Source organism: Vulpes lagopus, chromosome 19 (assembly GCF_018345385.1).
Source record: "Vulpes lagopus strain Blue_001 chromosome 19, ASM1834538v1, whole genome shotgun sequence".
In the NCBI taxonomy this organism is placed as follows: domain Eukaryota; kingdom Metazoa; phylum Chordata; class Mammalia; order Carnivora; family Canidae; genus Vulpes; species Vulpes lagopus.
This window is the reverse complement of record NC_054842.1, coordinates 7,629,277-7,645,374: the sequence shown is the minus strand read 5'-3', so window position 1 is coordinate 7,645,374 and position 16,098 is coordinate 7,629,277. Positions and strand designations below refer to the sequence as shown.

Genomic DNA, 16,098 nt, shown 5'->3' with positions numbered 1-16,098 from the left:
TAGATGACCTGAGACCTGCACGGCTGGGGCCAAGGGGTGGGGAGTTCCAGGAACTCCCTGTAGTTGATTTTCCCATTCACTAGGGATGACGCCTACATCTTTTTGATGCTGTTCACAAGGGTCAGGAAGTGGCACGAATACTTATTAGCTACCACCCAATGCAGATGGCACAGAGGAACACAAACTTCTCTGCAAGCCAAAGGCCACACTGCCTAACTCACGTGTGGAACCCCTTCCCTGAACAGTACAGGCCTTTTCCCAAGGTGCATTTACTAGCAGAATCTCCGTAAGTACAGAGGTGTGTGGGTGTGTCTGGTGAGCCTTGGACTTCTCTCTGTATGCCCCTGCAAGGCAGCATAGCAGCGGGGGCAGAGGGGCACTTGGTATCTACAGCAGAAGTCTGCGCCCCGGGCTCCCACATTAGTGCTCCAAAGCTGGCAGGGTGCTCTGTCTTCTCTTGCTACGCACAACTGTCTCTATCCTCCTAGGCTACAAAAATAAAGTTCCCAGGAAGCTCTCCTTTACCCTCAGTGACAGGCAAAAGCTTACATGGCATCTGTAGCTCAAACAGCTTTGGTAACCCCTAGGTCACGACCTTCAGGGCAGGCAGGCACCTGGGGCCAGAGTACTCAGGGCCACATGGCCATGTCCGAAAGGCCACAGAGACACATCCAGCTGGAAAGGTAGCTGCCTGCCCTGTGCAGGGACCGCCAGCCCACAGCCAAAGCAAGCCCAAGTAATGAGGTCACCAGGAGGGCATGGGAGTGGAGAAGTGTTGCCTGACCCCTGCAAACACATTTCCTGTTCAGTCTCCAGTACCTGAAGTTCCAGAAACGAGAGACAGCGAGTTCAAAGACCTCTTGTTTCAGAAGGCCAAAGCCCAGGGGAGCCAGGAGGCAGTGGCTGGGTCAAAGGACTGAGCCTCCCACTTGCTGGCCTCACAACCCCCCATCTGTGTACCACGACTGTCCCACTGCTCTTTGTTCAGCCAGCACATGCTGAGGTTCCATGGCTCCCAGAGCCTGGAGTTCTAATAGGTCCTCTTGTTCCTCTGGTCACCTGGAGATTGCACAGCCACCTGGATTCTCCTTCACCCCTGCCCCTTCTGCTCCTCCCACCAACACCCCTTCCACCCAGCCCCAATGACACCTCCTCCCTGGGAGCTCCTTCTCTCCTTTAGCTCTTCAACAACATCTCTGATGAGTTCTCATTTCTGCAGTCTACTTTTTCTCCTCCCACTGTTGAAAGGAGGAGCCCTCTCCCCACCCCACCCCAACTCCATGCTGAGCACACCCAGTCCCCTCAAAGAGGTACTAGCAATGACCAAATCAGAGTTTCCAACTCAGGTGGGGTTCTGGTCCCTATATCCAAACATCTTCTAAAAACACCTATGACACATGATGAGATGAGCACTGGGTGTTATACTATATGTTAACAAATTGAATTTAAATAAAATATATATTTTTAAAGATTTTATTTATTTATTCATGAGAGACACAGAAAGAGAGAGAGAAAGAGAGAGAGAGAGAGAGAGAGAGAGGCAGAGACACAGGCAGAGGGAGAAGCAGGCTCCATGCAGAGAGCCCGATATGGGACTCGATCTCGGGTCTCCAAGATCACGCCCTGGGCTGAAGGCGGTGCTAAACCACTGAGCAACCCGGGCTGCTCTAAATAAAATATTTTTAAAATAATAATAAAAAAAAATTAAAACACCTCTAAGTGTCCCATCTATCACCTCACACTGCACGTGTTGAAAGCAGGCCCATTCGTTTACCTCCCCCAGTGATTCTTCTCTAGACGGCCTTTTTGCTACTGGGGCCCCCCTGTTTTCTAGAACCCTGGCTCACAACCTACTTCCTCCAACCCACAGGCCTCTAGTAACCCAGCCCACTGATACTGTCTTAATAGTCTCCAATTCCCCTGAGCATTTTTTCTTCCTGCCCTGTTGTTTTGTAGCTAGACCACATCACAGCCTCCCCCCAGGGCCTCCCACTTTTAAAGTTCTGGGCACAGGAGCCCATACAACCTCTCCCTCTCAGCACTGCCATCCATGGTGTCCATCACCTGCTTGTGGACTTAGAGTGGTACCCTCTTGCCTCCTGGGCTGAGTCAGACTTTGCTAGACCCTACCAGAGAAGTGACAGCCACAGAAGTTAAAAAACCTAAATGTGCATACAGATGGAAGAAGAGTATGAGCCTGGCATATGGCAGGATGGTATTTCAAATCAATGGGGAGGAGAAAATAATCACCTACACATTTAGGAAAATAATGGAGTTTGTTTCTACCATATAATGTTTGCAGAAAGAAACCCAAGATGTACTAAAGAGATAAATCTTTCTTTAAAAACCTATAAAAGTATACCTATACTATAAAACTATAAGAAAACCTATAAAACTATAAGAAAATATAGGTGGATATTTCGTATTCTTAGGGGAGGGATGACCTTTCTGAGAAGTCCAGAATCCAGAGAGAAAATGATTGATACATTTGACAAACATGAATGTGTGATGGCAGTACTATAAAGACACCATAAGCAAACTTGGACTGGTAAAAAAAAATTTACAATACATATAAGAGATGAGAGATTAGTGTTGAAACTATCTTACAAGTTTCTAAAAATCAGTTAATCAAAAAAAAGAAAAAAACGGGGTGCCTGGGTGGCTCAGTTGGTTAAGTATCTGTCTTCAGCTCAGGTCATGATCCTGGGGTCCCCTTCTTGCTACCTCTGTCTATCAAATAAATAAATAAATATCTTAAAAAAAAAAAAAAGAAAAAAAGAACAGAACAATGAACCAAGAACAAAAACAGCCAATTTCTAGAAAAATACAAATGGCTAACATTTGAAGAATACTAAACTACATTAATACTCAGATAAAGGGAGATTAAAGCAAAATGAGGTACCTTTTCATTATGACAAAAACAGATACTGGTGAGAGACTGTAGGATCAATGACACAGCAATGTGGGGGGTGGCTGTTAGCTGGCAAACACTTCTGGAGTACAATTTTTCAGAATGTACCCAAATTCAAAGTTTGAATAGCTTTGGAGTCCTCTACCACATTTCTCTTCTGCAGAAGTGTGAACTTGTGCACGAAAATGCCATGTGGGGGGACCTCCAGCCCAATGCTGCCAGTGAATCTGGTATGTTCCAGCATAAGTCCCAACTGTCTGAGGCTGGAGGCAGAGAGACCAGGAGGCCAGATAACGGGTAAGGCAGGAAGGGTAGGAAGACCTGGGCAACCATGTAGAGGAGTCTGGATCTTATTGTAAGTATGAGGGGGATACAAAAGGTTCTGGGCAAAGGAGCACCACAATATTTTTCTCATTTCTAGGAGGTAGTTGTGGCAGTTGCGTGGGAAGAGGCTGCCTCGAGGCAGGGTGGGAGCAGGAAATTAGGAGGGTCCTGCAGTGGTGCCCTAGGTTTGCAGGTGGCAGCAGAGATAGAGAGAAATGGAAGCCTCTGGGATAGGATTGGGGAGCACAGGAAGTGGGATTCCCTGATGGTTTGGATGCAGGAGAGAAAATAAGAGAGGAATCTTGTTCTTTTGGGCCTGAGCAGTGAGGACAATGGGTGGCACCATCCACCAGGCCTCCCATGGAATTCTGTGTAGATGGTCATAAGGATCTTACAAAAGTGACAGCGAATGGATATAGTAAGAATTAGAGGGTGCAGACTGCAGGAATAGAAAGAAGCATCTCGTATTTATTGGTCTGAGAGTGAAAGACAGCATTTCTGACTTTTCTACCCTTTCCACGTTGCTTTGTGAATTCAATGCTGCATTGCTATTTTCTGAATTTAAATAGCAGTAACAGAAGTCAAGGTAGGCAGCTTTGCTTCAGATCAGAAAGCTCTGGACACCGGTGGGTGTCCCCTCCCGCAGCTCTCTGCTATCCTGGAGCAAGAGGAAGAGAGAGAATGTCAGAAAGCCAGGCCCATGAGCCAAGACACAGAGTTTGGATTTTAATCTACCATGTGATGGGAAGCCACAGAGTCAGAATGATAGGGTTTGATTTTGAAAGATTCCTCAGGCTGGTGTGCAGAAAACACAGGGTGGGGGTAGAGAACAGATGCACATGGAGGTGACGGGAATGTTCTCAAGCTAGAGAGGCTGTGGTTGCACAACACTATGAATGTACTAAATATCACTGGATTGTTTGCCTCCAAATGGTCAAAATGGTCAATTTCATGTTATGTGTATTTTATTACAAAAGCAAAAAAAAAAAAAAAAAAAAGACACAAAATGAAACAAAACAAATGCAGGTAGATCAGTTCGAGACCAGAATATATATCTCCAGGTGATGACAATGGCTTTTCCAGAAGGATGATGGTGGTGGGGAATTAAAGCTGTCACATTTGGGATATGCTTAGGAGGTTAAAATAATAGGATTGCAGGTGAATCAGAAATAAAAAGTACTTTTTTGAAGGGCCTGAGCCAACTACATGGATGCCAAAGCCACTTATAGGACCTGACATGGAGCTTTGTACACAGAAGGCAACTTGAGAAATCAGGGGTTGATGTGAAGAGTGAACTCACAGTAGGTAAGCATCACTTAAGAACAGTCCCTAATGTTGTACCACCAACCAAAGATCGTGGTATGACTGCACAGGTACAGAAGTATTCAAGTCCACAGTCCTTTGGAATGTGGGGAAGGGGCTGGCTGAGTTATGTATAAAACCATAACATTTCTCCACCTAGGAAGGAAGGATGGTAGGAGGTGATGCTTAATATATCCTCCTCACTGCCAGCAGTGAGACACAAAGGTGACTGAGCACCCTCTCGCCTGCACCCTCTTGAATCAGTTCCTTCCATGGGTCTCAGGGTCAAGAAGACTCTTTAGAGAAACTGTCCAAAGAGGTGCATCCTCCAAATGAGCCCACCCATTCTCCCCCCAGGGGCCTCTGGCCAGCAGGTGCCCACCAATGTCAATAACCTTCCCTGGAGAGACAGAACATGAAGACTCCTAACTCTGGGAAACGAACTAGGGGTGGTGGAAGGGGAGGAGGGCAAAGGGTGGGGGTGAATGGGTGACGGGCACTGAGGGGGGCACTTGACGGGATGAGCACTGGGTGTTATTCTATATGTTGGCAAATTGAACACCAATAAAAAATAAATTAATCATTAAAAAAAAAACCTTCCCTGGATATCACATCCGGGGATCAGAATCCACCCCCACTCACAGCTCAAGTGTGCGGGGGCATCAGCAGGCCCAGCTCAAGAAGCTACCGAGACCACAGCCAGGAAATGAGCAGCAGCAAGGGAGCAGAAGGCCGGAGGCCGACACCCACCTCAGTGAAGAAGCCTGCTATCCCAGCCTGGCAGGAGCCGTGTTCCTCGCCGTACTTCTTCTTATACTCTGGAGGGCAGGGAAGGGAAGAAGCAAACCACAGCCTCGTCAGTGTGTGCCAGTCGTGTGTAGGAGCCGCGGGCGCTGGCCACCTCCCCGTGCGCCGCCGCGGGCTGGGCCCAGGGACACCTTCCAGACCGGGGCGCGGAAGGCAAGTCTCGGGAATCCACCAGACCTCAAAAATCCAGGCTCTGGTGCCATCAGGCCGTGAGGCTGCCAAGTGCCCCGGCCGACTTCCTCCACACATGTGGGGAAAGGGGAGCGGCAGCCGTGGTCATTAAGTGGGAGGCTGGTGACGATTATTTCATTTACTTCAGAAAGGATGGAGAGCCTCAGTAGGAAAAGGAGCCGAAACCATGACCCAGAAAGGGCATGATGTGGCCATCCCTGTGTGGAGTCTCCTGGAAGATAACCTCGCCTCCCAACACCACACTCCACAGGGCTGGAGGCAGGAGGGTTTCTGCCATCAGAGCAGAAACCAGCCAGAGGAGCCTGGGGCCCCAGGGAGATGGGCCCCCACAACACCTGCTCCTGGACTGGGTTACACTATCCCCCACGGTGTATGCAACATGCTAACACCTCCATCTTCCGTAAAAGGGGCAATCTCTCCAGGTCAAGATAAACACAAATGGTTAAGTTCATGTCCTCACAGTTCCCAACACTCTGACCCGACAAAGGAGCATTCGGTGTCACTGTTTTATTTTTAAGTTGGAAGGAAGAATGATTAGCTACATCCACGCATGCCATGTCATCAATCCCTTCTCCCTGGGAACCCATATTGCTATCCGTTAATAGGTAAAACCGTGAGGCTCAGAGAGGTTAGGTGAATCACCCAACGTCACAGAGCTAGTAAATGGCAAAGCCTAGATTCACCTTAGTTCACCCCTATGGCCTATCAAAGGATCTACGGAGTGAGTGATCACACAAAACCAAGGACGTGACCAGCCAGCTGAAATAATTACATGGGTAAAGACATAGAGACAGAGGGACGTTCAGTCAGATGACTCAAATTAATTGCATTGCCAGACACGGGCTCATGGCTGTCCCTCAGCACCTGCAGGCCCCGGGCGACCCAACAAAATAACCCAGTGATCCCCCCATGTCACCTCTGTGCTCTTGGCAAGTGTCTGGTACCATTAAAGGCAATATACTTAATTTTGAAACAAAATAAATAATATGAAGGAACAATGAAGCTGTGATTGCAACACAATGCCACTTCCTGCAGCCCCGAGCTTCTCTAGGGGACCCTAGGGAAATATACAGAGTAACTCAGTTTCTAACAACACTCACCACAAAGCCTGGTAACATTTTCCAGTAAGTGGCCATTAACCGACTGCTAAATTACAACGGAATGTCAATTGAGTTACTCCTCTTCCCTGCAAGGGCTAAATCAGTTCCTCCCGCCTTGTCCTGTTATTACAAGAACTCAGGCCTTGCCAGAAAGCAACCTAGGGACGATGGAACTCGCCTGTTCTCTGCAAAATCTTGCACCCGGGCTGGGAGTGGGGCTTGTGCAAAGTCATAAAGAGATCGTGCATCAAACTGTCTGATAGCAAGAAATAATAAAAATTAATAATAAACCTACATCAAATAGCATAATGGCAAGAAGGATCAAAATGTCCCAAACTGAACAAACAGTTATATTAAATTTGGAAGGTCTGGCAAAAAAGCATATCCACCCCCACTGACTTGAGAGGTTAAATACTCAACTGTAACTCTCAAGCAAATGAAACAAAGAAAATTCAGACCCCACCAGCTGAAGGAAGCTACAGTGCAGGACACACCAGTTTAGGCCTCATAAATTTATGACATGAATAAGAATTCTGTAGGAATCTTTCATGTTTTAAAGGAAACAGTCTCAAGGTCTCCTTTGTCATGGGGACTCCAAAAATAGTAGATATAAAACTTGTCTTTCTCTACCTCATCCCTGGACTGTGCTGGCCAGCTCTATGCCAGAAGCAGGAGCCAGGACTTCTAAGGGGGGCACAGACATATTGGAATCTAGGAATACCCCACTCCTGGCCCCGCGAGAAAGTCCTGCAAGGTAAAGCCCTACTACCAGCCCCCTGCCCTTAGCCAGCATCAAGGTACCGTTAGAAGCCAGCCCCAGTGTCCCTGAGCTGGGAACACCTCATCAGAGGTCCGAGGGCCAGGGACACAGAACAAAGGCATCATCCCACTGGCTTTGACTTTCTGAGATTCCAGGGCCTATACCCACCTTCTCAGAGTGCTCTAGGACAAAGAATCAAATCCAACCACGTGGGGCTCCAGACTAGTACCTGTAACTCTGACCTCCCAGAAACTTCTGTAACTCTTGATTAACCACTTCAACTTGGAACAGGCTCCAGTCCTAATACTTCCAACCCCACTCCATCCCACTACACATGCTTTGCAGTGAGGGGAGGCAGTAGTAGCAACTCTAGTCTGGGAAGGCTCAACTGGTGTGACTGGATTAGACCCTTTCCTATCTGAGCCATCCACAGCCTTCCAGAAGTCCTCTTCAGCTTCTCTGAGTGACCTTGCAGGTAAATGTAAATGATACCCTCTCCCCGTCACAAAAAGTGTTTGTCCCTCACGGTTTATTCAACAGCAAGATGAATCATTTATTTCATTGTCCCCAACACCAGCCTCATGTCAGTGACTGGGATGTGCTGGTGCTGGAGCAGTAAGGGAGGGTGTGCACACATGTGGCTCTGTGCATAGACCCAAGGCCTGGGCAGCAATGTAAGAAGACTGTACATTCCTCCGGCCACTAAGCACCCGGGTTCTCCAACTTCCCTTCCCTTGGACCATTGCGCCCTGTGCTCTGCTTGCCCTACCTTCTGTCTTCCAATCAGTCAGGCTCCCTTACCTTCACCCCCAGCCTTGCTGGGAAGGGAGTCCTGGGTACCAGGAATTCTGAGTTCTCTACCCAGAGCCATCATGAACCCCAGAGGCCTAAGGATGGTGGCAGTTGCGATTGGAGTAGGACAGGGACCCACAGGATTGATGTTTCTGGGCTTTCTAAACTTAGGTTGGCTGATTCTACCTTGGACAATCCCATCTCCCCTAGGGCCTCAGGAGGAACAGGACAGAACACGCAGATCCAGTTCCTGAGAAGGCAGGAAACCCTCTATACCAGAGCTTTGAAAGGGGAGGTAGGTATGGAAATAAGAAGCTGCCCCATCCGGGGTCCTCAAGGAACCCCCCAGGTCACAATCCCTCCTCCACTGAGAAGTCCAGGCCGTGCAGGCTGCAAGGATGGGGTGGGACTTCCTCCCATCTCTGGTGTTCCCAGAACTTGTCCCGCACACACACAGGCTGCGGCGCTGCCATGGGCAGCTCCTGGACACGTCCACGCATTGTCCAGCTGCCCCCAGGATGTGGCCAGGTGGAGAGCTACAAGCTGGTTCCCTCCCTCACTGCGTGGGACACATTTATTCACCTTGAAGCAGCAAAGGGGGATCAGGGTTGTCATGACAGCAGCCTATTGTCCTTCCATAACAAACCTAACACTGTTAAATCCACAGGAACCGAACCTTGGAAGAAAGATGTGGTTGAACGAGGAGACCTGGAAATCACCTGGAAGAGGCAGAAACAGGTTGGAGCAAAGCCCTTTCTCTCTGCTGTGGGCGGGTCTGAATTACTTGGCCTGTGTCCCACACGATCCATTAAGTTGTATGGCTCCTCTGCTCTAAAAATGGTAGTATTTTCCTTGGTTTAGCTGCTGGTTTTACTAAACCCTGTCTAAACAGAAGGCAATTCAGAAAGGGAAAAAATGCTAGTTTCCAAATGTTCACAACCCACAACTCAATACACAGAGCTTACACTAATGAATTTTAATTCATTCAAGAATTAAATGGGGTGGGGTCACTTCCTGCACTCTTCCAGAAATGCTGGTGGGATAAAACCAACCCGTGGAAAGATCAAGATTTACAGACAGTGTAACATATTATTCCTACTAATCTCTCTTCCCATTTAAGAAAGTTTCCTCTTTCAAAGAGAGTCTTTTTAATGCATCAATTTTAAAATTGTTTTTTTCCATAGCTCCTGAACTTAGCCATGAAATGGGAGGAGGACAGCTTTCTAGTCCTAAATTATTCCTGAATTTTTGCTCAATTTCTGAGTGAACATCAAATAATTGGTCATTAAACAATTTAGAGGACAATGAACTTGGGCAGACAGATCTCTACTAGTAACTGGGGCATTTCAACATATAAAACTGAAAAGACAAAACTGCCTGCAGTTGTGAGGCACGACAGTCTAAATGGAAAAATATATATATAAATGACCTAAATAGCTAGGTTAGAGAGCAAGGGAAAACATTTTCTCAAAATAATGGACAATTAAGCTATGGTGGGCATTAAAGGTAAACTACATAAAGCCAGTAGCTTCCAATTATGTGAAAGCAGCTTTCAGAGGGGACAAGATCTTGTGAGCACATCTATCACCTGAACCTCATCTCTTTCTTTTACAGATAAAGCCACCATCGCTCAGAGAGAGCAAGCAGCTTATTTAAGGCCACACAGCAAATTAGCCTGAGGTAGGAGTAAAGGGCAGGCTTGCTGACTGCCAATCTGCTTCAGAGACACCATCATGCTTCACAGAGCACACTGGCGGTGATAACATTCTTAGCCCTAGGAAAAAATGTTTTCCATCTGTGGATGAGTGGATATACAAAATGTGGTATACACATGAATCCCGTGGAGTATTGTCTTAATATTAAGTCTTAATGAGGAAACTCTAACACATGCTATAATATGGATGAGCCTTGAGGACATCACGTTAAGTGAAATAAGCCAGTCACAAAAAGACAGAGACTGCATGATTCCACTTATATGAGGTCTCTGAAGAAGTCAAACTCATTAAGACAAAGCAGGATGGCAGTTGCTAGGGCCTAGGGTTGGTGGAGGGTTCGTAACAGAGTTGTTTCATGAGGACGGAGTATCAGTTTGGGATGATGAAAAAGTTCTAGGGATGGGTGGTGGTGGCTGCACACTAGTGAATGCATGTACAGCACACTTTGAAATGGTTAAAATTGTAAATCTTATGTTATGTATTTTTTTTAATTTTTATTTATTATTTATGATAGTCACACAGCGAGAGAGAGAGAGGCAGAGACACAGGCAGAGGGAGAAGCAGGCTCCATGGATCGCGCCCTGGGCCAAAGGCAGGTGCTAAACCGCTGCGCCACCCAGGGATCCCATGTTATGTATTTTCTTATAAAAAATGTTTTTAAAAAAATGTAATGTTTTGTGATCTTTAAATAGTACCAATTTTGCCAGCTCCCTACTTCAGAAACAGAAACAAGCAACTTTACAGGCACAAAACAGTATACCTACATTCAACGTACTGTGTGTTACAGACTAAATGTGTGTGTCACCCCAAAATTCCTAAGTTAAAACCATACTCCCTGGTATCAAGCAGTGGGGATTAGCATTAGATGAGGCCACAGGGGCAGAGCCCTCATAAATGGGATTAGTACCCTCTTGGGAGTCTAGAGAGCCTGCCTCTCTCTGCTCTCCACCATGTGAGGACAGAGAAAAGGGCCCTCTTCAGACACTGAATAGGTCAGGGCCTTGATCTTGAACTTCCTAGCCTCCTGAACAGTGAGAAGTAAATGTTTGTTGTTTAGGTTGCTGTTACAGCAGCCTGAAATGCCCAAGACACTGTACACTGTATGTTATCTTTCATCCCTCCAAAAACAGTGACTCTGAACATATAGGCACATCTCAGTGGCTCAGAGCTGAGTAGACTTCACATGATGCAATGCCTGGTGGCTCAGTCGGTTAAGCATCTGCCTTCAGCTCAGGTCATGATCCTGGGTCCTAGGATCGAGTCCTGCATCAGGTTCCCTGCTCAGTGGGGAGTCTGCTTCTCCCTCTCCCTCTCCTTCTCTGCTCTCCCTCTCTCAAATAAATAAACAAAATCTTAAAAAAAAAAAAAAAAAAAAAGAATTCACATGATGACCAAAACTAACACTCATAACTACAAGTTAAAGAAACACCTAGGACATAGAGCAGATAGTCCTCCAGTAAAATGTCATCAGGCTGAGGAGCCTCATCTCCCCTTGCATCTGCTAGAACTTGTCTATATTTTGTGCTACAAAATATAGACAAAACTGCAAAACTGCAATACAGCTTGAGGAGCCTCTAGTACAGTGCCCTAAAAATTCAGAATAAAATTTTGACATAATAGGAGATTTTGCTCAGTGAGGGGCCACAGCATCCCAGTAATCACAAAAACCAACATCCGCCGAATAGGTGGTACAAAGAAACTTGCTCTGAATTTCAATGCCAACAATCCTTTTTCTGCTTGATAAGCCTGTGACCTTCACCAACCTCTCCAAGTCTGTTTTCTCATCTGTACAATGAAGTTAAGAATTCTTACTCCCTAAATGGGGTCGTTACTCAGTATGATCATAAATGTTAAGTGCCCTAGCACAATCCCTAGCACCCGGTCAGTAAATCTGAATCTGTCAGTTTCTCTGAGAGGAATAAAACCCAAGGAATAAAAACCTGTCATACAGATTAGCAATTTTAGGAGATGAGATTAATAAAATTTAGACATCTGTAAGGATAATACAGATGTATATAGATATATAGATGATATAGTTTAAGCAATCAATAATTCCATACAATGTATGGAAACATGTTTGAAGTACAGACTATATTTGTGCCCATGATAAAAATTTTTGGCACCAAAATTAAAACTTGATGGGGTTCCCTGAACTCCAAGAGCCACTGCCAGAGACTTGGTTACCTCCACTAGCCCTGGTTCTTCCCTCCAGCTACCCTCCCTCCCTCTCCCAGCCTCAGGGTCCCTTCTCCACATTAACTGGCTATAATACAGAACTACATCTGTTTTTAAATTTGCTGTATTTACTTAAATGAGATAATGTTTATGAAAGCTCTTTAGAAACCATAAAATCCTATGTAAATGTAAAGTTCTTTATTTAATAAAAATTTATGGGGCTTGTTCTTAAATTTTTAAATGGATCAACTCAGCTTCTTATGGTTCTCTCCAAAACAAAACAGAAACACAACAAAACAAGACAAAACCTCAAATCCTTTTCATTTGCAAATGGCTCTTGATTGATTTTTATTCCCTGTGGAACTCCAGCACTTCACACTAGAACGGGGAGGGGGGGGGTACCTTCACATGTGAATGTGTGATCTATGTGATCTATTTTCTTTTCTAGAAATGAACCTTGTCTTGAGAGATGCAAAAGCAACTAGGAATAAAAGGACACTCACTCTCAAATAAAGACAATGGCACAGAAGTCTTTTGAATCAATGGAACAATTTTAAAGCACAGTGAAATTTGATAAATTCAGACCCCAACAATTCCTAGCTTGAGAACGTTTAAACATGGCATGAATTAAACTTTAAAACATCTACAAAAAGGAGAGAGGAGAGCTTACTAGCAAATAAATTGTGCAAATAGGATCTTTAAAGATATTTATGAAATTGTCATCTTTTCATGGAATCTTTTTTTTCGATGGATCTTAAAATCATTTTTGTAATACCCAATTTTCTACCCTTCATTACCTATTCATTAAAGCAAGATCTGCTAGTAACCTTCTCTGAAGGTTTAAGGATAGCATTAAGGCACTCGAGTTAGCTAAAAAATTCATACTCGTCGAGTGTTCACTCTAGGCTAGGCACCTTATATACCTCAAATACCTCTTCAGTGGGCTAATCTCCCCATTTTATAGATGAAAGAACTGAGTCTCAGAGGGATTACTCAAAATTACCCAGACGTAGTAGGTTCAATCACAGTAACAAGTGAGTGTTAAAGCAAGATTCTGAAACTGGGTCTAACATACAACAGTGCTCTAATTGTGCTTCTTTAAAAAATCAGCATTGCTCCACAATTTTTCCATATTAGTGAGGCTCTTTTGTCACAATAAAAAAAATGACTTGAGGGGGGCCTGGTTGGCTCAGTCGGTTGAGTGTCCAACTCTTGGTTTTGGCTCAGGTCATGATCACATGGGTCATGAGATGGAGCCCTGAGTGGGGCTCCATGTTCAGCAGGGAGTCTGCTTGAAGACTCTCTTCCTCTGTCCCTTCCCCCGCTCACATGTATGCTCTCTTAAATAAATAAATAAATAAATAAATAAATAAATAAATAAATAAATGACTTGTTTACAGCCCCCCTCCTGCCAAGCTCTGGCTTCTTGTCTCAGTAAGCTCGAGGGCAAAGGATGAGAGAAATCTCCATGCCTGATATTAACAATGCATGAACTTCACTTTGAGGAGCCTAAACTGTGACTTGGTCAATAGCAACAGGTTTCATAGCACTTGTTCTTCAGTTTACAAATAGTTTCCCCCATGTCATCCCATTGAATTTCTTGTTTTCTCACACACTCGGATAAATCCAAACACCATATGGTAGTAATGATGCTGTTTTCATATCAAACATAAACGGCTGACTTAATGGTATGCTCCATTGGTTTATTTTACTTTGTGTTCTAAATTCATTTTTGTTTCCCATTCCCTCTACATTTCCTGGTTCCAAACAGGATATTCTGATAGCATTTCCCACCCAACCAGAAACAGGAAGCACCTGAAAAGTCATGAGAAAAATGTCTTTGTGCCAAAGACTGATGTTTTAAGAATTCAAAAGTTTGAGACTGTCTGGACAGGGGCCTACAGACTTCGAGGCTTTCGTCTACTAAACAGACCTGGCAACATTCTGAAGAGAGCACAGGTGACCCTCCAAGAACTCTCAATAAGGCCACAGTGAGAGAACAATGCATGGTTTTTCTGAGCACTTCTGAATTTTCTCCGGAGCCCTTGATGGTAATCCTTAGAGGTAATGCAATGGAGGCCCAGCCACAGGCCTGGGGCCATAGAGACAGATGGGCAAAAGGGCAGGACTCAACCAAACCTTCCACACCCATCAGTGGTCCTTCAGCTATTCCACAGCATGCACATTCAGAGGAGGCAGGGCCCCTCCCTTCCCAGCACCCACCACCATGACCAACGATGGATTCCCACCATTCCTCTTCCGGAAGCCCCACTTGGCTGCAGACTCTAAGTGGGCATCCATTTCTCCAGCTGGAAAATGAAATAAGCTGTCTTAATGCCACTTAGACCTTGGATGTAGGTTGGGCCCTTGGGGAGAGGCGCCCTGCAGGACACACTGGCGTGAAATTCTCTCCCCACACAGCTCTCCCACTTGTGAAAGATCATGTTTCCCCTGTTTTCCCCTGTACATGGAGAACTTCTTCACACCGGGAACGGTGTGTCACTTGGGTTTTATCTATCAGGCACTTAAGATTATGTGGACTCTATCCCTAGCAGACAAATTAGTCACCCCACAGTGATTAACAAACATTTGCCTAGCATACAGTACATTAGCACAGAATATGGAATATCAGAATATTCATGTTTACCACGCATGCACACACATGCATGCGCACATGCACATGTTGGGCACTATTCTAAGAACTAACAAGTTTTAACTCACTCCATCTTTTTCACAGACCCCTGAGGTAGCTTAGGGGAAAGCCAGGACTTGAAGTCTGGCATGCTGGGTCCAGAGTCTATGCTCTTAGCTACCATGCTACTTTGCCTCTCCATTGTATGACATATGAATAACAGAAAGGAAACAAAAACTTGGCCTTGAAAAAGCCACACCACATCCCTAGACCTCAATAAAGATAGGCTCGTTAAGATGATATCCAAAAGGTCCTGTTGAATTCTGAAGTACTTCTATTGTACTGTACTTGCTGTAATGTGATCCCTCACTTGGAACATAGAGTTTGAGTCACCGAGTTTTTCCACATTAAGAGAAAATATAGTTGCCTGAAGACCCAAAGTAGTCCACAAAACTGGGAGGTGGACATCCCCAAAGTTAACAAGGCACAGGCAAGGCTCCTCTAACTATGGCCGGCAACATGCATGTTGCCAAGCCAGTCTTCTAGAGAAATCTGAGTGTCTGCCACCCCTTGCCTCCTACAGAAACAAAAACCACAGAAACATTCTCCTCAGTGCCACATTGTTCTAGGGGCTGCTCTTATACTCCAACGCTCCCTTTCCCAGTGAATGAGTTAACATACAGAAGTACATGTGAGCCCATGGAGGAAAACGATTGGGCAGGGGCACCGCCATTTTGCTAATTTGTTTGCTGGCTCTGTCTGGCCATCATTAAGTCAAGGAACAGTCAAAGAGCAATCCTGGCAGCCTGGGTTGATGGTACATTCACTGTTGTGTAAGGAATCTGGGATCATGAGACGAGCTCGATGTCAGCTATTACTGCCTAACAACCACGAAATGTCTGTGACAAATAACAAATACTCATTTCCCACTCCTCCTCCCACAGATCAGCTGGGCTTTGGCTGATCTAGTTGGACTCAGTCAGCAGGTTCAGTTCAGGTCTGTTCCACATGTAGCTCTTCTGGGACCACTGAGCCACAGGGGGCACATTCCGTGGTGAGGGTCCCAAGCACCCAGAGGGGGAAGAAATACATGACACCTCTTAAGGCCCAGGCTGAGAGTTCACATGCACTTGGGAATGAGGGACATGTGGAGCAGACCTGAGCCGACCTGTCATCTGGCCCAGCTATGGCCCTCATCGGCTCACACGGGCTTCCACCTTCCTGCCAAGCATCAGGGGCCTCCAGCACCATCACCATTTCCAGGATGCAGCCTGGTGGCCAGCATGTGCATCTTTCCATGGCGGGGGGGGGGGGGCTTTCCCTGCCTCCCCCCCCCAGGATAGAACAGTGGAAAGACTCCAGCCCCTACACACCACAGGTGGTTAATC

At 45.8% G+C, this 16,098-nt stretch overlaps 1 protein-coding gene across 2 annotated transcripts in view; it reads right to left on the bottom strand.

Moving 5' to 3' along the window:
- Positions 1 to 16,098, bottom strand: part of ITGA9 (integrin subunit alpha 9) — a 337,293-nt gene that overhangs the window by 294,112 nt on the left and 27,083 nt on the right. For both annotated transcript variants that reach the window (XM_041733738.1, XM_041733739.1), the window contains exon 5: positions 5,288 to 5,355. In XM_041733738.1, the coding sequence (XP_041589672.1) occupies positions 5,288 to 5,355 (68 nt within the window). The remainder of the gene's footprint in view (positions 1 to 5,287; positions 5,356 to 16,098) is intronic.